Below are 25,618 nucleotides of genomic sequence, written 5' to 3'. Positions count from 1 at the left end.
CACACGACTGTAGCAGAGCAGCTGAGTCACAGTTTCCCTGCTACTTCTCCATGAAGTGCCAGTGATTATTCCACACAATTATTTCCTGTTTTGAAATAATTGCCTTGAATTCATTTTAGCCAGATATTCATTCAGGAACTTCATACGACAGATTGTAAAACCAGAGCTAGTCCATTTAAAATTATGCCAAAGCAAGTACATTTTCCCATTTATGCCTACTTACCGTTGTGTGAGACCAATAGGAATAGTCAAAGCTGAAACTTTTGGGTGTCTCTTTGGGCTGCTTTGGATTTATGATCGCTAAGAAGAAAACAGAGGAAAACCATGGAAAGATATCAAATCTCAGCACTCAAAATGTTTATATTGCAACAGATTGTCTCCTTGAAGCATCTACAGTAGGTAAGTGATATAATGGTCTGAAACATACATTTTACCTCCCCTTGCTACTCACACTCTATGTGTCACTAGGATTGCATCACTCAGGTTGACCAGGGAGCATCATACAAAGCCATTCTGAACACATGAACAGGCTGACCGCTTTACATGCTCAGCAGAACAGAGCCAAGTATTTGCCTTACAAATGCCCTGACAGAGTGAGATGTCTCATCCACAGTGCAGTGGGAAAGCTGGGGAACTGAAGCATGCTCCCTGATTTAAAAAAAATACTGTACACTAAAATTTTTCCATGATTTTCCCCCTAAATAGATGACTGAAACCATTAAACCTAAATATCCTGTAAAGTTGCTATATGTTCCCACTTGGATGATTCCTAATGACTGTCTGGAAACTTCTACAGTACTTCAGCACACAAATGGCTGCCAGTGTTGGGTCACACCTATCTTTGAGCATAAATACAAAGCATAAATATATTTTCATTTACTTATACAGACCCCATCTTGTCTATCACAATGAATTAGTGATTCAGAAAGACAGAGAGGGAGAGAGACTAACAGTGGAGCTGAACAATTGCACAGGATCCTCTATTTATAAACTTGTTAATGTAAACTTTTTCCTTAAAACCCTGACAATTCTTGTAAGCAAAAAATAAAATGTGCACTTGGAGACTTCAGTAGCTATAGTAGTGTCAGGGAGTATATATTTGATGTCCTAAAATGGGTAGAAACCTTCCAACCAGCCCTTTTTCATTACAGCAAACTACCCCATCAGTCAATAGCAAAAAAATGTCAACGTGGTTATAGCCTCAACCTGATATTTACCAGTGAGTTTATAACTCAATAGTATGTGAAGTCAGTCTGTTCTGATAATGACCCATAACGTGCCAACTCATGGTAGCAGTCTGACCATCAACAGTATCATTATGAAGGAGATATAATTTAAAAACAACCAACCAACTGTTCACCACAGCATTGGATGGAATTGTACTAAACATTTGCCCAGTCTCAGAAGCCAGTGAACAATTCAATGAGGCAGTGGAAAGATGATCCTGACTGTTCATACCCCAAGGATGCAGGCCCAGTTACCTCCATTGGAAATAGTCACCCAAATGAGTAAGTATTTTTCACAGCAAAGTATTTTTGAGCAAAAAAATAAAAGCATTTTGGCTGGACAATGATGAATTTCTTTAGTCTCAGGAACTAAAAGAGATAATTGGATGAAACTCAAGGAAGAAATAAACATGTCAAAAGGCCTGGACATTATTAAAACAGCTTAACAACCCAATTAAAGACCATGCCCATGCAAACATTTCAGAAAATCAAATAGTTTGTCAGCTCCTCAGATCTGAACATTACCACAAGAAATCAGCAACTGGAGACCAAGAACCTTACAAGACCATTCAGGTATGAGAATCGGAAGGAAACTGAATATAGCTGCAAAAATGGCAAGGCAGCAGCCCAGGATGACATACACATGGAACAAACAAAAAAAATATGTTGGCACAGTAACGAAAAATGGCTTCTTGATTTGTGTAATATCTTGACTCCCTCATGATCCTGAAGGTTTGGAGAAAGTCATGAGTGATTGTTACCTAGAAATCTGGTAAAGAGCCAACAAATCCTCAAAAAATCAGGCCAATCTCACTGCTTTCAACTTAATGAAGCCCTGGAAAGAATGGTTCCTGACTGTCTAATGGAAGTGGTGGAACTACTCCCACATCCTGCAACAGAATGGTTTTAGACCTTGGAAGAACTGTGCAACACAAAACCTACATTTAATGCAACATACTGAAGACAGCTTTGAAACTAGAAAAATCACAGGGCTAACTTCTGTTGACTTGCCTTAGAGTGTTAAACCTATAGTATTCAGCAAGAATTCTATAATGTAACCAAGAATTACAAACTAACTAAAGTAATCACAATCCTTTGCTAAATCACAGAGTTTTTGTTAATTTTAAAGAGCAATGCAGCCAATGAAGGAGTAAAAAAAAAGGTCTACTCCAGAGCAGTGTACTGGCTTCTATTTCATTTAACAACAACTAATCATTTCCTCAAGGCACCAAAAGTCTGATTTATGCTGACAATCTTGCACTTGCTACTCAGTCAGACGTTTTCAGAACATCTCTGTAGAACATCTCGAAAGAACTTGCTGCTGATTATAATAGAAGCCAACTTAAATCCAACTCATATATGTTCCTTTCATCTGAGCAATAAGCAGGCATCTTGGACACTTTAGGTTACCTGGAGGGGTGTCCAACTAGGCCACTGTTTTGCTCGCAAACACCTAGGTGTTACTTTGGATCATCATAACAGATAAATATCACGTCATTAGCAAGCATTGTACCAGCGCCATCTGGAAAGAGGTAGCAACTAACGGCAAAAGACTGAAAGCATCTAAATCAAATGTACATTTGCTCTTCAGATGCCACCCCACCCCTCTCAGAAAATCTGTGAATCATCAAGAAGCAAACAGAGAATACCAGGCTAGTAATGTTTGGAAAAACTACCCACACTTGAAATCGATGGAACGCCAAGAAAATGTATATTCCAGTCACACAGAGAACTGGGTTACTTGGAAGTCACTAAATATGCAATGAAATGTAGCTGGCAGAATCAAAGTGAACCTAAGGAAATGGGGCTTTTTCCTTCACACAGTCCTTTGCAAGAGCTGAGAAGAACAAGCAACTTCACACCTACAGTATGTCAGTGTACCCTATGCCCCTCAACATGAACTACAGAAGACTTGATGCTCTTGATGTTGCCTGTTACTGTGTGAAAATCATCTGATATATTTCTTTCTTGAACGGTGGTGCTTCTGACATGAACAAAAAAAGGAACTAATGTACCAGTCTGTTCGCTGTGGTTTTGTTCAGTTTCTTATTCTTCCAAACAAGTTCATTTTCCCATCTGTTTGAGATGTTTTAAAATGAAGCCTACAGAATACCAACATCAAGATCACCCATATTCCTGCTGATGCCAGTGTCATCCATACTACAAAACCCCTCATTACTATGTACAGACTTGAAAGCAGGACAAAGTGGAAAGCTGACTAGGGGGAAAAGTCCAACTCATTTGAACTCTGTATTGGAGGATAGCCAGAAATACAACAAATGAGTTGTAGATCAAATCAAGCTTGAATTCTCATTAGAACTAAAATTACTAAAGAGGGGCTATTTGTATGTTAGACATTTAATGAGAAAAGACTCACTAGAAAAGACAACAATACTGTACTAGAAAAAGTTGAAGGCAGCAGGAAGACAACATGAGATGGACTGACTCAATAAACTAAGTCATGGCCTCCACCATGGTTATTAATGACAGTACTTTTTGGAGATCATTAAATCACAGGATTACCATAAGTTGAAAATGATTTGACTGTCACAAAACCAAACCAATTTTTAAAGAAAAAATATTAAAATGAACACACATTATACATTTCTTCAAATAGATACATGTGTGTGTGCATGTTCATAATATAAGCACTTTTGTGAGCAATTTTCCTTAATAAATCTATTTTTATATCTTATTTTCACTAATATAGGTAATTTTGTTCACATTTTCCCCTAAACTACCCTATTTTACACAGAGATTTTTTTTCCTGGAAAACTGCACTGCAGAATTTTGACAATTAAATATTGGTTCAGATAGTGAAAATCTAGTAAAATCATACTAAAATGAGAATCAAACCAATCTCTCCCACACATCCCTGTAGGTCTTCAGTGCTTCTGATGGAGGAACACATGTTCAGTTTCAGGAAAATGCAACCTGGCAGATACAAATATGAGCAAACTCTTGACATACATTAACTTATGAACAAAAGAAAAGAGCTTGTCTGTAATTAGGAGACTGAACAGAAAGAACTGTGAAAACATAAAATCTGTTCTTATTGGAATTGGGAAATTAATGGAGGGAGTTAAAATGGGAAAGGATTGTTTGTATAAGAGAGGAAAATGTATATGATCTGGCTGTAATTTGCTTCTAATAGGCGTGTGCAGTGCTTAACATCAAAAAAGAGAATGCTGGGGCTTTAAATTGAGTGGGAGGTACATGTATATCTCCAAATGTGTACAGAGAGTGGTAGGTTGTGATTGTTCAGTGATGAGAGAAAAACACTTGGTGTACTTTCAAAGATATTCTTTCTTTACTATATTTTTGCTATATATTTATATTTACTATATATCTATATTTGTGAAATATAAATGAATTCTACATTTATAAACATATTAGTACATGCATCTATTATGCAAATTTGTACCATAGGCTTATACCTTGGATATTTATATTCACTATTTATTTACTTTACTTATGTCCTGCTTTTCTTCTAAAAACAGAAATCCATCTGGCTTACATTAAAATTAAATGAAATGACTAACTTTCCAACATAAACTGAATACAAAAATTATTCAAAATTACAGTGTAGGTCAGAATCTTATTGGTGTTCATGGAAGGTCTAACTTGCTGCAGCTAATTTTGGCTAACTGACAAAGTGCTGAGACACATCACAATAGCACACATTGTTTGCCCAACAGCACAACCAAGATCCCCCTGACACAATCAGACCCTTCACCTGGCATGTGACCAAGATGCACACTAGCCCCTTGTCAATTAGCCACAATTAGAGTATAACAAACACAAATAGGATTATGGCCACCATTTAAAATAAACTAATAAAAATTACCACAGCGCCCAGTTAAAGCCATCTCTGTGGCAAGCAAGGTCCATTCTGGAAGGCTTGCTGAATGGGTCTTTGCCATTGGAAAAGTCAACAGGGAGGAAATCAGTCTAGTCTGTCTTGTCTTGGTAATGAGTTCCAAGAGCATTTATGCAGAAAGCTCTTGGCAGTTAGTTTTAAATAACTAGTAACATCCCCAATTCGTGAAATTCAATGCAACAGTGGAAAGAAGGAGAACACATACAGCAGGGTGTTATTCTTTCTATCAGAAAATCCTAACGTTTGTTGAAAACAATGTTCTTCCAAACATTTCAAAGCACACAAGGGTCATTGAGAGAGAACCCTGTAAGGGATTCAGAAATAATTGCCAAATGTAACTGACAGCAAATACAAGGTCGGGGGATATGTGTGCATCAATTACCTGAGTTAGCTACAGACACAACTATGACGAATCTCCCATAAACGTCAGTAACAACAAAAGACAGAGTGTCCTTAAGGTCAGCCAGTCACCCTTCATCCTCTGCTGAAATACTATAATCATGCAACTAATGGTTTACTGCCCATCCAACACTGCCTTATAAGAGATCGAAAGCATGAAGGTGCTGGTGTTCCATCCTCAGATTATTCCTTCCATTTATTCTTTGTATTTTGGGTTGCAACACCTTCTCACTCCCTTGTCTTTCTTTGTTGTTTCTGAACAGCATCCTTCCTTCCTTCCTCCCTCCCTCCCTCCCTCTCCCCCCACAGGTGTTGTGGCTCTCTTGTGAAATCCACCTCCCTGCCTCACCCCTCAGCTGTCTAATAATAACTAGGGAAGCTTCTGCAAAGTGGCCATACTGGGTTGCCATAAAGTCATATGTAAGCTGATAGCATATTCATTGTTGTTTAGTCATTTAGTCGTGTCCGACTCTTCATGACCCCATGGACCAGAGCACGCCAGGCCCTCCTGTCTTCCACTGCCTCCCGGAGTTTGGTCAAATTCATGTGGATAGCTTCGATGACACTGTCCATCCATCTTGTTCTCTGTCGTCCCCTTCTCCTCTTGCCTTCACATTTTCTCAGCATCAGGGTCTTTTCCAGGGAGTCTTCTCTTCTCATGAGGTGGCCAAAGTATTGGAGCCTCGGCTTCAGGATCTGTCCTTCCAGTGAGCACTGAAGGTTGATTGATAGCACATAACACACAATAAAAATTGGTGGAAGCGTAAAATTGAAGGGAAGAAATCTGGAAAAAGGATCTGTGCATAGATATAAGAGTGTAATGGATTCCTTTTGATATTTGTTGAGGAGCCAATACAGTGGTGCCCCGCATAGCGATGATAATCCGTTCCGGAAAAAATGTCGCTATACGGATTCGTCGCTATGCGGAACAAAAAAGCCCATAGGAATGCATTAAAACACGTTTAACGCGTTCCTATGGGCAAAAAACTCACCGTTCTGCGAAAATCCTCCATACGGCCGCCATTTTCGCTGCCCGGTAAGCAAGGAATGGGCGCGAAAACACTGCGGGTGGCCATTTTTTTAACCCAGCGGCCATTTTAGAACTGCCAATCAGCTGTTAGGAAAACATCACTATGCGAAAATTGGTAAGCAAAACAGCTTACCGATCATCACAAAGTGATGTTTTACCATTTAAAACATCGCAATGCGATCGCAAAAACGATCGCAAAAAAATCACTATGCGGATTTGTCATTAAACGGGGTGCCTGTTATGCGGGGCACCACTGTACTTCAAAATTCATTGGGGCTTAGTTTACTTGAAAGTGAGTATTTATAAACCTGGGGGGGCTCTTTACCCTCAAAGGCTGCATTTCATCAGGGGTAGCCTGTCAGGACTGCAGATGAAGTGTGGACAGCGCTGGAGCCAGAAGCGAGAAGTGGCAGAATCTCTCTGGAAACAAAGTTATTTTCTCTCCTTTTTAACCTCACACATCCAGAATTCCTTGTCCATTCTTTGACCCACACATAAAACTTTCATAAACTTCCAACCTGCATGGCTAGTTATTTCATACCAAGTTATCTTAACCTGGAAACAATTTCAGAGTCCTATTTCACTGACATTTTGTAGTACAACTGTCAAATACACTTGAAATGTTCCTCTAAATACTACATATATGCTTTAGAATTCTCTGCCAACTTTCTCCTCTGATGCTGTGAATGTTGCCATGGCAATCCATGAACTGAGACTGGCTTGCTTTATCATTCTGCCTTATTATTTGTCACATTTTAAAATGAGAGGCACAGCAAATAGAGGCACACAAGGGGAATAATAGGAAGTCTAAAAATAACAATTCAATAATTTGTGGCGTCATTCAAATGACCTTCCAAACCAAGAGGACGGTGTTGAGTGAGGAATTACATTCTTAAAAGGCAGCTGATTTGGCATTCATAAGATTTAATTATGCAAGCTTGACTGTGCTAAGAGGGGGTTAGGTGAAAGAAGCACACATAAGTGATCAAGAGGGAAACATCACGGGTGACAACAAGCAAGAACAAAAAGGTCTCCCTTAGGTATATAGCACAGCTGGAGACGGCACAGCCATCTTGGACCTATAATATATGTTTTTGGTTTTATTGTTTTTAAATTTGTAAACCACCTTTGGTCTAGATGGGCAGGATAGAAATCCAATCAATCAATCAATCAATCAATCAATCAATCAATCAATCAATCAATCAATCAATCAATCAATCAATCAATCAATCAATCAATCAATCAATAAGCAAGCTCTGCCTATCACAGTAGATCCTGTAAAAGCCGGAGGAAATGAACCAAAACAAACTCCTTTCTGATGTCTTTGTTGATCTCAGATTCCTAAATTAATGATAAGTCTTTCCATAAAGATTTTTGCAGTTGCCAGGGAAACTGCCTAGGGGCATCATGTTGATGAGCGTGCCCATCAAAGCGAATGTAACACAAACCAAGTTATGACTGAATGAATGCAAGCCAAAGGAGGGGGGGGGGAACCACTGTGATTGTAATGAAACATATATAACATTCAAAACGCTGGGCATGAAGAAATGCTATATCTTCTGTGTTACACTGTTGCCTGCTCTGAAAAACAAACACAATTTTGCCTTTACCAATGATCAGTTATTTATTTACTTAGAGCTTACTCTTACACAATCAGTATCATAATGTGTGGGCGGCATATAAGTTAAATAAATAAATAAATAAATAAATAAATAAATCTCCCAGGCTGCAAATCACTTTATTTCAAAACCTGCTGTCATTTTATATCATAGTTTATATATTTCAACTTGATTTTTATCAACAGCTCCAGAAGCTTTGCTGATCAGTAGGATGTATAATTCATCTTCTCTGCAATAAATGAATAGTATACAGAGGTCCAACAGACTTTCATATCAAGGGTGTGGAGCAAGAGGTAGCTCAGATCCCCAGTCAGTTACATCCTTGTTCTAAGTTGCAAGATCCCTGAGATGTAAATTCTTGCAAGTCAACCTGTCAATATATGAACTTTGAATTTGTAGCTGTTCAAATCTGTAAAGTTCCTTAATTCCTAATGCAATCCTCCTCATTTTTATCTTTGCAACATTTCTCTATAGTACCAGAGTTTAACAACAGACTAAAATAAGCAACAGAACACAATTACTTTTCGACCATCGTTTCACTTGAATACATTGGATTATTAAATGTATGTTTTAATGATACATTCAGAATATTGTTTGAACATAAAATAATATTTCTACAAATAACTGTTCCCAAATCAACTCTGTTTTTCTTTTTTCTGCTCTCATTGTACCAATGAGAACAAAGGAAAAGGACAAGACTGAGAGACAATCTTGGATCTTTCTTGCCTGGATCCTCAAAATCCAATAAATATGCGGGTGTGGGGAGGGAATGACGCTGCAATTCAGCAGTGACAGTAAAAGGCGGATCTGCGTCTTCAGATATCTCCAGACTCTTTTCTGCATGATGGTTTGTTCTACTGGTGCCACTGCTGAGGCAATTTTGCACATATTATTTTAGCTGCTAGTCCCTCAGTGACCGATTAAACTCAGCCTTTCCCTTCTATGCCTGCCAGATATATGGATCCAAAACAAGGACACTTTATTTTTTCTGTAATTTGGAGGAACATTATTCTACCATATAGCTAAGAAAGGACAATAGATTGTAAAGAGAACATTTTAAAAACCATCAGCAGTAATGACACCATCATTGCTTTATCAGGAAAAGTGTTGTCATCAATGTCTCAGTTTTCCAGTCATCATCATCATCATCTTAGAACTGCAGACCTGGAAGGAATGCTGTGGATCATTGAGTCCAGCCCCTGTCAAGGAGACACAATGGGGAATCGAACTCCCAACCTCTGTCTCCTCAGCCAGATACCTTAACCACTGAGCCATCCAATCCCTTACAATTCCACCAAACTTTGTTCGTTATTTGCAGCCATGCGGCAGAAACACAACCTAAAACATAGCCATCAAATACAGGCAGATTCCATGAACTTTTTGGATTTTCCTTTAAAAAAAACATCATATTGTGGCACTCAGTTCTATGTGGCAATTAACTGTGTGATGAAAATATACTGTTGCTCATTCTGAACTTATATCACTCCCTTTCCTCTTATAACCACTCCAAATGCAGCACTCAAAAAGATGGCCATAATTTTCAATGCCTCAGTAACCATCACAAGCTGGCTGGATAGCGAGTGGTTTAGTGGATTGTGACTGTGTATTCTCGAAGGGAGTTCGATTCCCCACTATGCTTCTTGTGAGCAGAGCCAGCTTGTGTGGCCTTGGGCAAGCTGAACAGTTCCTGGGCACACCCAGAAGAAGGCAATGTTAAACCATTTCTAAGTATTCTTTCCCTGGAAAATCCTGAAAAGAGTTGTCGTAAGTCAGAATTAAATTGACAGCACATGTTTATTATTTTTATTATAACCATCATATCGACCAGAATTCCATTACTCGTGTATGGCAGTGTAAGTTAATTCACCACTGAGATGTAAGCCTCAATGGTGAATTGCTTCCTGGTTAAGAAATTGATACTTGCACAATAGGACCCCCTTATCCACAGGATCAGGATCTGCTGATTTATCCACAGTCTGCAAAAGTTAAATTAAATCCTCTATTAAGTGTTTTTAATGCAGGGGAAAAAATCACATGTTTTACTAGAACTGGCCACTAGGGAGAGGCCAAGCTTTCTCCCTGGAGGTGGCAGCAGAGGCTGCTCTTGCCTGCTGGTTTACTCAGATGTTTTGTTGTTGTTGTTTTTTAAAGCATCAGTGCTGGGCAATCTAGGTGGGAAGCAGGATGGGGGAGTCTCCAGCTAGTTTGCTTTGCATTGAGGCCTGAGAGCATGCAGGTAAATGGCTCTCCTAAAGCAGCAGCAGCAGCAGCCTCCACATTCTGCCCTCCCTTTGGGTGACCACCAGGTTTGTGTGAATTGGAGGGAGGACAGAGGGCGCTTTGTCCCTATACCTTCTGGACAGTTGGCGAGGGCGGGAAGAGCATTTGGTTTCAGGAGAAAGCTGTCTGCTGCAATCGGCGTTTTCAGCATCCACCGGGGGGGAGGGGACTTGGAACCAATCCCCCATGGATACAGGGTGCCTTGTATTTCCTCTTGTAAACCAGTCAGATTACTTGAGGCATGTCATGAAATAAAAGCTGTGATGTCTTCACTACCAGGAATTTGCCACTGAGATTTTGTGCTCTTTCACTTGTGCCTGCATAAAATAACCAATAGAATTCCAGCCATTTAGAAGAATTCTTTTATTAATGAGTCCATTATGCTCAGTTCTAGATCATTTGTGCCCTAAATCTTAGGTGGGAACTGTAAATGGGTATTGGATTCTGAGCATTCTTCCTCCCATGTAGATACTACTGGTTCAGCAAGCACTATAGTCAGATTTCAGTGGACAAGAAAGTGGACATCATAGGAGGAGGTCATAGAGCAGGAATGGAATGTAGAAACTGGACACAGGCTGGGTGTTCAACCTCCAAATCCACTGTGTGGATGCAGCCTAATAAAGCCTAGAATACACATCCTATAAGGATTTGATCTGGACTTCAAATTTATTGAGCAATTAAGTTCCATAATAGGAAACAGCAATGGCAGTGTGTATGCACATATACTGTACATGAGCATAAACACAGAGGAAGGCATGAAGAGAATATCTGTATTAGCAGAAAGAAATCAAGGCAAAATCAGGAAGATGATAGAGTTAGAAATATTCCGTGACTGATTACGATTCCAAAAATATTGTTAAGGGGGCTCAGCTGTTCTTCACAAAGTGGTAGCCAGCTCTCTTTGACTGAAGCTGTGGGAAACAGTGCATTCATAAAACAAATCAGCTAATTACCAAAATGTCAGCAATTGTGTGCTCCAGCTGAGCTTCTCGGAGAGCTATTTCAAGATATCCATTAACTCTAGGCATAAAGGCAAACACAAACGCACCCACACCCCACAACACATATACCAATTCTGAAAAGCACAGCTGAAGCACAACACTCGCACTCCCTCTAGTAGCAAACACGGATGATGGTTTCAAACAGGTTTGTAGTTAAAACTGAACCACTGAGAACCTTCTGTGAGTACTTTTTGCATTTCTTTTTCCTTCTAATTTCACTATCTATCGTATCAGCCCTGACCATGGATGTTGCACATATGACTGAAATTCTGAGAAACATTTCATATATCAGAAAGCTCATGCTATAAGAAATGTATTAAGCCTTTCTGGTACTCCTTAGGGCTTTTTGTTGTTTTTGAGGAACATGAAAGGGAGTTATCAGTGTGCTGAAGAAAAACCTGAGTTTTACTGACATTTCCTAACCAACACCTCCAAAAGCATCCTAGCTAGAATTGCCAGCATACCTTTCATAAGCGTAAAGAAGGAATGAGCTTGCGGTCACCCAGGTGGGATTCTGCGAGACACAGTCTAAGGGTCAAATCATATGTTAAGACAAATGTATATTTAAAACACATTGATTTGCCTAATGGGGTTTGCTGTAAATCCATGTTAGAATAAATAAGACAGTCTCTTTCTATTATGAAAGTTCTGCTTTTATGATAGGTTACATTTATTACATCATTCAGCCCTAAAGCAGCAGCTTTTTTAAAGTCTTGATATACATTCCTATGGGGAAAAAAGCCCAAGCATAATTAGGTCAGTAGCTACAGAATGTAAAATGTCAGTTGGGAAATAAAAATCAAAAACTGGGGAATGGGTAGTAAAACACCAGGCTTAGTTCAAAAGGATGGATGGGCTTGTGTTTTTATAATCTTGGATTATCTCCTTAGGTTCATCGGCAGAGCAACTACCTTGTTTCCCCGAAAATAAGACAGGGTCTTATATTAATTTTTGCTCCAAAAATGCATTAGGGGATGTTTTTATTATTATTATTTTCATGTACAACAATCTACATTTATTCAAATATGATCTGGTTGCTGTAATACCCGAAAAAAGGGCTTATTTATTATGAGCATCCTAAAAAATCATCATTCGTTCGTTTAGTCGTTTAGTCGTGTCTGACTCTTCATGACCCCATGGACCAGAGCACGCCAGGCCCTCCTATCTTCCACCGCCTCCCGGAGTTGTGTCAAATTCATCTTGGTTGCTTCGCAGACACTGTCCAGCCATCTCATCCTCGGTCGTCCCCTTCTCCTCTTGCCGTCACACTTTCCTAACATCAAGGTTTTTTCCAAGCAGTCTTCTCTTCTCATGAGATGGCCAAAGTACTGGAGCCTCAGCTTCAGGATCTGTCCTTCCAGTGAGCACTCAGGGTTGATTTCCTTTAGAATTGATAGGTTTGTTCTCCTTGCAGTCCAGGGGATTCTCAAGAGCCTCCTCCAGCACCACAATTCAAAGGCATCACTTCTTCGGCAGTCTGCTTTCTTTATGGTCCAGCTCTCACTTCCACACATCACGACAGGAAAAACCATAGCTTTGACTATTCGGACTTTTGTTGGCAAGGTGATGTCTCTGCTTTTCAAGATGCTGTCAAGATTTGTCATCGCTTTCCTCCCAAGAAGAAGGCGTCTTTTAATTTCGTGGCTGCTGTCTCCATCTGCAATGATCATGGAGCCCAGGAAAATAAAATCTGTCACTGCCTCCATATCTTCCCCTTCTATTTCCCAGGAGGTGATGGGACCAGTGGCCATGATCTTAGTTTTTTTGATGTTCAGTTTCAGACCGTTTTTTGCACTCTCCTCTTTCACTGTCATTACAAGGTTCTTTTATTCCTCCTCACTTTCTGCCATCAGAGTGGTATCATCTGCATATCGGAGGTTGTTGATATTTCTTCCAGCAATCTTAATTCCGGTTTGGGATTCCTCCAGTCCAGCCTTCCGCATGATGTATTCTGCATATAAGTTAAATAAGCAGGGGGACAATATACAGTCTTGTCGTACTCCTTTCCCAATTTTGAACCAATCAGTTGTTCCATATCCAGTTCTAACTGTTGCTTCCTGTCCCACATATAGGTTTCTCAGGAGACAGATAAGGTGGTCAGGCACTCCCATTTCTTTAAGAACTTGCCATAGTTTGCTGTGGTCCACACAGTCAAAGGCTTTTGCATAGTCAATGAAGCAGAAGTAGATATTTTTCTGGAACTCTCTGGCTTTTTCCATAATCCAGCAATTTGGTCTTTAGTTCCTCTGCCTCTTCGGAATCCAGCTTGTACTTCTGGGAGTTCTCGGTCCAAATACTGCTGAAGCCTACCTTGGAGGATTTTGAGCATAACCTTGCTAGCGTGTGAAATGAGTGCAATTGTACGGTAGTTGGTGCATTCTTTGGCACTGCCTTTCTTTGGGATTGGGATGTAGACTGATCTTTTCCAATCCTCTGGCCACTGTTGGGTTTTCCAAACTTGCTGGCATATTGAATGTAGCACCTTAACAGCATCATCTTTCAAGATTTTAAATAGTTCAACTGGAATGCCATCACCTCCACTGGCCTTGTTGTTAGCCAGGCTTTCTAAGGCCCACTTGACTTCACTCTCCAGGAGGTCTGGCTCAAGGTCAGCAACTACATTGTCTGGGTTGTCCGGGATATCCAAATCTTTCTGATATATGAAAAATCATACTAGGGCTTATTTTCAGGTTAGGTCGTCTTTTGGGGGAAACAGGGTATCTATGGATAAAAATAAATGACATGCAATCTTATGACCCCCTAACCTATCAGAAGGCTCCTTATTTAAATGTGAGATGGAGAGCTTTCTATTCTAATATTTATATACGGTTTTTGCATCAGCAACCCACCCTTATATGCACCTAGAGGGTCAGTGTCTTTTATACCTCTCAGTCTATTTATTCAGGCATCCTTTAGATCAAAGATGGATAAGTGTGCTCCATATGCTTAAGGGCAAACTTCCCCCAGTCTTGCCATCATAGCCAGGGTTGAGGAATGCAGAAAGTTGCAGTCCAACAACATCTGGAGTACCATCCATTGCCCATCCCCAATTGAGATGTGTTTGGAAGCATGCTGCTTCTCAGCCAGTCCTAGTGTGAACTTCTCTAAAAGCTTCTTATGCAAACCAAGCAGATACATACCTCATCAGCAGTCAGAAGCTGATTCACCATCTCATTGTTGCTGTAAATGGCACTCACAGGTTCCCACTAAAGTGGCCTCAAGTACATCCTTAAAAGCTGAATCATTAAACCATAGGGGGCACCAGCATGTTTAACTTTAAACACAACAAAAGACTTTGCTGGATCAAAGCCTAAATTAATTTGGATTAACCCAAGCATGACTGGAGAGAAACAGAGAAGACACTGTTGTTCTTGTTCTACAATGCCTTTGCCTGCATCTTTCTGAATCTTTAAATACTGCAGCTTGATATTTGGCAGGTATTTATGGTATTGCATCATCACATAATGTTTTTAATTTTAAAAAATGTGCACATAGAGCCAAAGATAATTAAATACATGTTAAAAAGGGAGCTGCACAAGGAACAGTGAAAATGAGACTTTACACCAGGGGTGATGAATCTTTGGCCCTCCAGAGGTTGATACTGATGAACTGTTATTCCCATCTTGTATCAATAATACCCAGCTGCCTAGCACTGATGCTGATTAGAGTTCTATGACAATGTAGGTCCAGCAGGTTTCTCAGACATCTTTCACAGTAAGGAGATATTGACTTCAGGAAGGATTAAGAAGTTGTGACTCTTCCAGACATGGCAGGTCTTGCTAACAATGAGGGATTTTCCTCTTCCTCACACTGGCCAACCAGAGGCCTATGGGAAAGAAGCTCATGAGCAGGACATGAGCATCACAGCACATTCTCATCTGCATTCACTGACAACTGATTTTCAGAGGCAGTCTTATTCTCTGCACATTTTTTCTAATGGCTTTTTAAACATGTCCTTGAGGAAGTAAATACCACAATTTAAATATGTGATGTTTGAAGACGTACTTCCTGTTGTCTGGCTGCAATATAGTCCCATTCAGCTTCACTGGATGGGTCCAGGTTCTACAATGACTTCGAATAGAATATCCAACAGATTCTTAGTGAAGCTTCTTCTGAATTAATAAATAAGCTTTGAGAAGGAAGGACAATGAGTATGTTCAGACACTTTTATGGAAAACTCACTTCTAATACAGTAAATACATGTTTATGCAATAAGAGCTCCCGTGTAGAAGCTCAGCTACCTCACAAACAAAAGTTCCCTCTAAAGTGTATGCCCCCTCCCCACAACTTTCTTCCTCCTCCACTCACCCACAGCAAGCACTTCCAGCCCCTCTGGTTCCAGTCATGGCAGAACCCTGCACAGGGGGCCGGATTTGCAAGAGAGCACAGTCGTGCACGAGAGATGCAGAGCTCCGCCCAGCGGGGCTGAAAATTAGAGAGAGTGCAGCTCAAAAAGCCTGGGATAGACAGATGGGGTGGTGTTTTTATTACATTATCTTCCATTAAGTCAATACAGTAGCCTTATGTTAAGGAGTTACCAGCTGGAGGGACGCTCCATTTGTTTTTAATAGCTAGAAAGAATTATATAATCATATTTATTCTTGAGCAAGTAAGCAGTGGCTGATTTTATGGAGCATAGCACACAAGCTCTCTTTTGCCTTAAAGTGGTGCCTAGTTAGAGTAAGACATTTGATTGGAGAATATGAATGTTTCTTAATGGCTATGAGTGGTTCCCTGAAAAAACAGTTCACCATGCCTGTGATTAGTGCTTGACAAATCAGATGGGAGGAGCAGTCTAGTTCTTTGAAGACACAGAACCATATACATACATATACATATATATGCATATATACTACATACATATATATGTATCTAGTGCATATACAGTGGTGCCTCGCTTAACGATGTTAATTGGTTTAAAAAAACATCACTATGGGAAAACATCGCTAAGCGAAACACCATTTCCCATAGGAATGCATTGAAAACCAGATAATCCGTTCCAATGGGAATGGATTACCGTCCTTAAGCGAAAATCGCCATAGGAAACATCGCTAAGCGAAACGCGGTTCCCCCATTGGAATGCATTGAATAGGTTTCAATGCATTTCAATGGTTTTGACAGGTCTGTTTTCGCTATTTTTAAAGTGTCTTAAAATGTTCAAAAACTGTTTAAAATGCTTGGAATCGTTAGTGCACCCTGTAAAACCTTTGCAAACTTAATTTGGCTTTGTTCTGAGTCTTCGTTAATTTTTGGTGAATTCCCCCCCCCCACTGGAATGCATTGAACTGTAGGTTTGACAGCTGGAAGAAGATGGATCAACATTTTCCCCCTTTTTTAATTTCTTTCTCTTTTTTTCTTTCTTTTCTTTTTTCTTTTTCTTTTTCTTTTTTCTTTTTTCTTTCTTTTTTTTTTTTGCTTTTATGCTATATCTCTCTATTTTCCTTATTCATCTATACTGACTCCTTTTCTCTTTTTGTTCTTTTTTCTTTATATATATATATTCTCTACAGGTATAACTACATTTAATGTAGTAATGTTAGATAGTACAAGAATTAAAAAAACTAAAATTACTAAAAACTGAGTCTTAAATCTTATTTTTTTTTCTTTTAATTGACTTACAATTAAAGGGAAAGAGGGGTGGGGAAGAGGGGCTTTAGTTTTATTAAACATTAAGTAGAAATGCAAAAACCAAATAAAAAGATCAGAGGCAAGGTTCTAGTTGTAGTTCCGCCATACAGCAGTGGTGTTTCCCCCACCACCACCTTTTGCCCATGCTAGTGGTTATGGCATGGGACTATGGTGGAGGGGGAGAAAACCTATATGTTCACAAGGTTAGCAGTGGTCAACTATTGGGTGTTGTCATGTTAATTTTAAGTTTTAGTTTATTTTTGTTAGTCAGGTGGGAGGAGAGTTGCACATGGGGCCTATTGGAAGGAGAACTTTTGAATTCACATGGGTAAAAGAATAAGACTTGCAACTTTAAATGTGAAAGGCCTGGGACCAACAGTGAAAAGAAGAAGAATGGAAGCACTATTGAAGAAAAACAAGGTGGACATTGTCTTTCTGCAAGAGACACATCAATCAGAAAATGGAGTCAATTATTAAAGATGAACAATATAGACATATATGAAAAAACTGGAATTTCTAAATCTAGAGGTGTGGCAATTATAATTTTTAAAAACAGTGAATTTAAAGTGGAACAGGCAGTAAAAGAGTGTAATGGTAGATATATAATGATAACAAGGTAAAACGGGGTTGGAAGAATATACTTTGATTAATGTTTATACACCTAATAATAAACAGGGAGAATTTTATGGTACAGTTTTTAAAGAAATGGAAAAGGTAAAGAAAGATTATTTTACGATGGCAGGAGATTTTAATATGGTAATGGATAAGAAAGAAGATAAAACTTTTTATGGTCAGAATGATATTTATCTTCTCCTTAGGTATCCTTCAGTGCTCTGAGCTGGAATGTCCTCTCCAGAGCCCGAAGCCTGGGTAAAATCATATGGAGGATAGGTTGTTACCCAAGTAGCAAATCCCCTCTCTCCACATTGCTAAAATAGTCCAATGGAAAGGCAATAGCCAAAACAACTGGTTCCAGTGATGTCGCAGGAGTTGACAGAACAACACAAACTGCCTCCGGGACTCCGGCTCCAGATTTTGCTTAGAGGTTAACTCCTGAAGCCTTTTCCATTGGTGGATATAGCCACAAGGTAGTGGAGGTTTGAAATCAGAGTTTTCCTTCTCCTAGATGGGCTGCCTTCCAAGGCTGACGAGCCCCATCTACCTGGGATCGGACTATGCCACCAGATATCCAGAGGTTATAACTCTAAGGTCTACCACAGCTAAAGTATTAGCAAAAGAACTGATAGAAGACTTTTCTAGACTAGGATTCCCAATGCGCAAACAGCAGCCCGGCGTTCACACAGGCACACTGGAGAGCATGCACAGGCACAAACAGGCTGCGCGGGGGTGAGTGCGTGGGGGGCAGGAGGTCTGTCTACATTTATTCAAATACATTCATGTCACCTTCTAGTTGCTGCACAACGGTGAATACAATATTGAGCAAGAAGGTAAGAAATAACCAATTGAAGGATATTTGGAGATAACTGAAAGGTGATTAAAGAAGATTTACTTATTTTTCAGATGTACATAATATATACTTTAGAACAGATTTTATATTCACATCTCAAGAGAATTAATACTGAAATTAACTCCATTAAAATAACAGATCATGCTTTGATGTCAATAGAGATTGAAATAAAAAAGATTATAAAGATTCTAAAGGAGGAGAATGGATAATAATATTGTGATGTTCCACCCAGTGTTCCCTGTTTGTTTTCCCCAAACCAAGGTTCACTCTAGCAACCTTTTCTCTTTTATTTGCTGCCACCAGTATGTATCCCTTATCCACACTTGCCCAATATTTGAATCAGACACTTGCTGCCAACATAACTTGTTTATTTAGACTGAATTGGAATCACAGATGTCCTGTTAAATCATTGTATATAATCATTAAAAATTTCTTATCTTTGGTTACATGTTCAATTCTTCATTTGTTTTATTGATTTATTCACTTTAACCAACTTATTAATAATATCAGTTCTCTCTAGTTCTCTGACTATCTATCTATCTATCTATCTTAACTATTCAATCTCTCTCCTCCACACTCTCATTTTCTCTTTTACCTCCCTCTCTCTTCCCACTCTAACTGCCTCACTGACTCTGCCCCTCCGGTCCTGTCATAGGCTCCTGCACTTGAACTTCAGTTATGAATGACAGGAGTGACGTGGGCATTCTGTCACAAATATTTTACAGTACACAGAGGAAATAAAAAAAATAAAGAAGGAATGGTAGAATTATGGATAATAAACGAAGCAGGAGGTACTAAATTAGGCCTGTTGTGGGACACAATGAAAGCAAATTCCAGAGGAATAACAATAAGGGAATCCTGTAAATTAAAAAAAATTAAGGAGAGAAATGTCAAAAAAATTGGAAGAAGATCTGAAAAATTTAGAAAACAGATTTTTAAAGAAAATGATGGAAGAATTTTGGTAGAAATTCAGGCTAAGAGAAAGGAAATAGATAATTTGGAAATAGAGAAAGTCCAGAAAGATTTGATGTCTTTAAAGAGGTATTTTTTTGAATTTAAAAATAAAAATTCAAAATTATTAGCTAGAATGTTTAAAAATAGAAGAGCAAAAAACTCAGATGGGATAATTATAAAGATATAACAGGTAAGAGTTGTAGTATAATAAAAGATAAATTGAAGATTTTTCATGAATTTTTTTCAGAAATTATATAAAGAAAATAACGTAATGAAAGAGAATATAGAAAATTATATAAATGAGAATTTTAAAATTAAATTATTGGAAGATGATAAAAGAATAAATGGGAATGTTCAAATATATTTGTTTAATGTAGTAAAAAGAAATACAATAAATCAGATGAAAACCCCCTTTTTAAGAAATATATTAAATACAGTGGTGCCCCGCATAGCGAGGTTAATCCGTTCCGGATTTATATTTATATTTATTTATTTATTTATTGGACTTATATACCGCCCCATAGCGCTACAAGCACTCTCCAGGCGGTTTACAATTTTTTAATTATACAGGCTACACATTGCCCCCCCAGCAAGCTGGGTACTCATTTTACCGACCTCGGAAGGATGGAAGGCTGAGTCAACCTTGAGCCGGCTACCTGGGATTTGAACCCCAGGTCGTGAGCACAGTTTTAGCTGCAGTACAGCGTTTTAACCACTGCGCCACGAGGATTAACCATTACTATGGGGAAACATCGCTATACAGAATGGAAAACGCCATAGAAACGCATTAAACTTAGTTTAATGCATTCCTATGGCTCTTAAACTCATCGTTCTGCGAAGTTTCTCCATAGCACCGCCATTTTCGCGCCCTCGGTAAGCAAGGGCAGGGCGCAAAAATGGTTAGGGCAGCCATTTTCTGCACCCGGCGGCCATTTTGGAACCGCCGATCAGCTGTTCCCAAAATGGCCGCCGGGTGCAGAAATGATCACAATGCGATGTTTAGCCTGTCTAAACATCACAATGCGATCGCATTAGCGACCGCAAAAAACGGGGCACCACTGTATATAGAGAAGCTATATCCCTCGACTTCACCATTAAAATTAGTGACTGAAATAGAAAATTTTCCTATAAACCTAAAGGGTTTAGTAGATTTGTTTAAGGATAAAAATGTTGTAAGACTGAAGGATTGGATGAGTAAAATAAGATTGAAGGATCAGATTATGGTCAAACCTCAAACTAATAAACAATCATGGTATAACTGTACAAACAATTTCTATCATCATATGAAGATATGCAGAAATATGCTTTGATGAAGGGAGTAGTAAGTAGAATATATCATATAAGTTCGGAACAAGAAGAAAAAGAGATAGGAACAGAAGGTTTGAAATTAATTTGGGAAAATGATTTAAAGACAGAAATTAAAATAGAGAATTGAATAAAAATGTGGAGGATGAGAGTTTTAAGGTTAATGTTCGTGAGAATAAAGGGAAAAAAATTAAAATCTGTTTAAAGTAGTATATGACTCCTGTGAAATTGAATATAATAAAATCAGATTACTCTAAAGCTTGTTGGAAATGTGATCATGAAATTGGCACATATTATCACATGTAGTGGGATTGTAAATTGGTTCAGAAATTTTGAAAATTGGTTTTTAAGGAAGCATGTGATATATTTGGTAAAGATATTGAATTTAACTCTAAAATTCTTTTGTTGTCAATTTTTTTATTAGACAGATGTTGATTATTATTCAAAGGAATTGATTTCTAACTTTATGACAAGTGCTAGAATATTAATATATAGGTTTTGGAAAGATAAAAATATTAAATTAGAAGATTGGTATAGTGAAGTATGGGGACATTGCATTAAATGATAAATTGACTACTGAACTCAAGATGAAAAGATGGGAAATAAGTTCAAATATTTTTATGCTATTTGGGGTAGATTTGTTGAATTTGTATTAGTGAAGGGAAAGGGGAAAGCCTCAAAACAACAATCTATACAATTTTGGAAAGGAAGTTTGTAATAAAAATATTGTTCAATGGGGTCCCATGGATATGGGGTGCACGGTAGAATTTAATGTATAGTAAACACTATTTTTGTATTTTTGTGTTTGTTTTTGTTCTAGAAATAATACAAACCATTTATTTTTTAAAAAAGAAAAACCATGTCAAGAGGCCTCACGGCATGCAGGCCCCTTTAGATCAGGATTGAGTTGTACTAACCTGAAAATAATAAGTAAGAAACTGGAAGCCAATCCAAAACCTCACAAGACCCAGAGTTGGGGTACCCAGAGAGAGAAAAAAGCAGAGGAAATATGTCTTTGGAACCCAAATGACATTCCATTCAGCAGTATGCCTGCCCTAGTGAAGACCTCGTCCTGAGGAGAGAATACTAATGTCCCTCTGAAAGTAACACACTGTGTTTCTTTTTTCTCTCTCAGAAAAGGCCTAGCATCCACTATGGAGAAAAAGAGGTTTTCACCTCCGTTTGATGCTTAAAAGGACACAATAACAAAAGCAGGATTGGAGCACAACAGAAATTTTGGCTTGTTTTGGAAACTGATTAGGAAGACTGAATTATAATGCCCAACCCAAAAGGGGCTGCAAAGGCACAGATGGAGTTCAGAGGAGTGGGATGATTCAATGGAAACAAAAGTGTGATGTTGTTGGGAACTAGCATTCTGCAGCAGAAGCCAACATGCTGAGAAATTGCAGTACAGAGGCATTTACCCTTCCTCTCTCTTCTTATTTTCTCCTCCTTCTCTGATCTCAATCAGTTGTTTTAATTAATCAATTAAACAATCAGCCAGTAGTCTTCAAGTAGTTAGAGGGGGTGGAAGAAAAAAGCACTTCCAGAAGTGGTAGTCTTCTGTAGACATACTTGACTAGCATTTAAAAAGGGCACCCTCTCCTTGACTTTTCAGGAGAATTTGTATCTGTACAGCAGGGGTGGGAAAATCTCTGGAAATCTGGGGTCTGCATATTTTATTTTATTTATTTTATTTATTTATTTATTCCACTTATACCCTGCCTATCTGGTCATTGCGACCACTCTAGGCGGCTTACAACACAACATATGCTGCTCCCAGAAGCTTGGGAGGCTCTACCTTCTCCATCTCTTGTGACCTTCAACTCAAAAATGTTTCTTTGCGCAAACTGAGGGTGGGGGGATTTAACTGTAAGAGCCCTTATATTGTTGCTACTGTATTACCTATCAGTTCTGAAGGGTGACTGAAAGTAGGTGTCACAGTTAGAGGGTCAGTGTTCAGATGTCCTCAATCCCTGTGGGTGGGATTACATTGTTAGGAGAAGTGCAATTTATCATGGGCTAGTGTCAGGGAAACTTATAAATTACAATGAAATACAAGAGGCAGCCAGTTAGCCCACCTGTGTATCCTATAGACACCCACCCTTCATTATCTCTATAAATGTCACCTCCATCATTAGGTTAGGGCAGTGATTAACTGAGCCTCTTCTATCCAAAGATAGTTCCTATCCACTAATATTCCACATTGCATATATCTTGCCCTCCCCTACGCAGGACCTGAGCAGACAGAACTGCCAAACTATTGTGTGCCATGCAATTCAGTGATACTCTAAAAAAGAAATAGCTTTCATGTCCAGCTGTGGGGATTAACTATGCATTTCGCAGCTTGTTTTCACTGCCTTTGTCTTATAGGCAATAAAAACCTCACTGTCAGCAGGTCTCTGTGGGGTCACTAGCTCCTATTAACATACAAACTCCAACAGCAGCAGCACTGTTCAGAAAAGAGGCTGTGCCCTTAAGAGGCCGCCTGGCATGACAAGAGCCTCACTCCTTTTCAGTGCCCTCCTATTTTCAGTTGGATATTTGAATGTACTGAAATAGGAGGTATGGCTGCAAAAAACCCCAAGATTTCCATGTCTCTGCTTTCCTTAAAAGGGGAACTTCTAGAGAAGAGTGCTGAACCACTTTCAGGCTTGCCTTCCAAATTTCACTTATTTATCCATTTTCAAGACAATCTCATCTCGGTGACTTTCTGAAATTTATTTATTTATTTATTTGATTTGATTTATATCCCGCCCATCTGGTCTGGTCGTCCACTCTGGTTATGTTAGCCAAGATTAACACAGATCCAGAATGCTAATATTAGAGTTTCAAAAGTGTAGGCGAAATTCCTCTTCAATCCCTCCCTTCTTATATTTCTTAATTTGCCAAGTCCCTGGCTCCTTTACCTTTCAGTCCTACTTATATGGCTTGTGCAGTAAAACTTTAAAAGCTCATCAAAAATGTGGTTTATAGCAACCTTAGAGGGCAACACATCATATCTTGATTGTCCCTTAACTCAGCCACAGCGACTGACAGAAAATCTCGGCACATTCTGTACTGTGGTTTAACACCAAGCAAATGCAATTAAACATACATATGAGCAAAGGAAGGGTTTCTTTATTTTTATAAAGAGTAGGAGAACAGGCGAAGAGCTGAGTCAGTTCTAATACAGTATGTCACTAGACAAAAATTCAGATGCCTGTATTGCATTATTAGATGTTATGTGAAGAGAGGCAATGTTCAATAACCTCATAGAGAAAAGTCTTTTCTATAAACAGCACTTCTAGGAGATTTTTTTCCCTAGGGCTTTGTCTGAAATCAGGCATAAGGATCAAAGTTTAGCAGCATCTGAAAATTTGGACCAGCTAATAAACAAATGAATGGAGGAAGCACTTCAAACCCAGCCATCCATTGAGGATTCTTAATGGCAGAAGTAGATGAAATCAGGAAATAATATTAACATCTACCAGGATATTGATCTTAAATCAGTGCCACTTACCAGATGCTTAATCAGTAGTCTTGGGGAAGAAGAACAGGCAAACAACAACAGTGAGTCAGAAGCCCAATCCTCAGTTTATTATCTATCTGCTGACCGAACATGTGAAAGGAAATTGCACCAAACTCCAGTCCCTGAGTGTAGAATATTTACTGGTTCTACCCATCCCATCCCAACTTCCATGCACTTGACCAACTGGAAAGAACAGACTCCATTAGTGTGCCTAAAGGCTTGTTCTTAGAATTAAAAATGCTGGTATTCCAAGGTTCGTGTCTGCAAATACAAACCAGCTCATGCATCAAGTATGACTAAAGCCCATTCTTGCCTTCACCTGAATGCACAGATATCATGGCAAGAATAATCAATGTCATCCCGCCACCACTCCATATGTTTGGTCAATGTGTGGACAATCATAAAAGAACAGGGCTGGGATCCTGGAGACACTTTGGTCTCATTTCTGGAACCTGAATACATCAGCCTGTTCTCATTGAGACTTTAGGGTCACCTTCTGTTTTAGAAATAGCTGGGTAACAAAGGTGTAGGTAGAATGGTGTTCTCATTGAGGAAAGCCTATTGAGGAAATCCTCCATCTTCCAACTTTTCCCAAAATGAGGCAGCAGAAAGCCTCCATCCCTTGTTGAGCTACGTTCGGTCTTTTTGTTGTTAGTGAGAAATGGTATGATGCAAAATAAAAGAGTTACAGTACAGTTATATATATCCTCTCCACTCCCCTGCCCCTAAATCAGCATCTCCTAAGTACGTATACTTAGAAAGCAATCATATGCAGCTGCCTTCTTTAATGCAATTGTAGAAACTTGCTTTGCAGAAAGTACAGTTGCATGACTTCTTCTGCATTCTCTCCTGCATTAATAACAATCGGAAATGAGAGAACGGAGGCTCCAATTCATTGGGAAGTATATGTTGCATAAGAAGAAACCGCAGTTACTCACTTGTAGTGCTTCCTGACATCTGTATGATACATTTGGAATCCTTGCTCATTTCACGGGAGTTGAAGGGGCGCACCCGCACTGCCACCTTTACAGACGCTCCTGCCATTGTGAGGGTCTAGACTTTTTTCTTCCCTTGTAAGTTTTATACTTCTGAATATATCCTGCAAGAGACAGGAAAAACATGTTACAAATGTCCTTTTTTAAAAAAAAAGGCACTGCATTGCCCTGCAAGCAATTTTTATGTCCTGTAACTGTAGGTCTGCAGGAGGCCACACACACTGAATATAACTTCATGCTACACTAAATGGGTAGTGTATCACTACTGTCATTTTCTCTTTCTACTCATAAATAGTAGGGCCTAACCTTGGCAGCACCTACA

General features: G+C 39.0%; 1 protein-coding gene across 50 annotated transcripts in view; it reads right to left on the bottom strand.

Annotated features, from left to right (window-relative positions):
• Positions 1-25,618, bottom strand: part of KIF1A (kinesin family member 1A) — a 142,887-nt gene that overhangs the window by 106,008 nt on the left and 11,261 nt on the right. For all 50 annotated transcript variants that reach the window (XM_078389315.1, XM_078389317.1, XM_078389316.1 and 47 more), the window contains exons 2-3: positions 25,240-25,400; positions 224-300 (exon numbers count right to left, since the gene is read on the bottom strand). In XM_078389315.1, the coding sequence (XP_078245441.1) occupies positions 224-300; positions 25,240-25,345 (183 nt within the window). In that variant the 5' untranslated portion in view covers positions 25,346-25,400. The remainder of the gene's footprint in view (positions 1-223; positions 301-25,239; positions 25,401-25,618) is intronic.

Source organism: Pogona vitticeps, chromosome 3 (genome assembly GCF_051106095.1).
Source record: "Pogona vitticeps strain Pit_001003342236 chromosome 3, PviZW2.1, whole genome shotgun sequence".
Classification (NCBI taxonomy): Eukaryota; Metazoa; Chordata; class Lepidosauria; order Squamata; family Agamidae; genus Pogona; species Pogona vitticeps.
The sequence above is the reverse complement of the archived record's forward strand: the minus strand, read 5'-3'. Positions and strand labels throughout refer to the sequence as shown.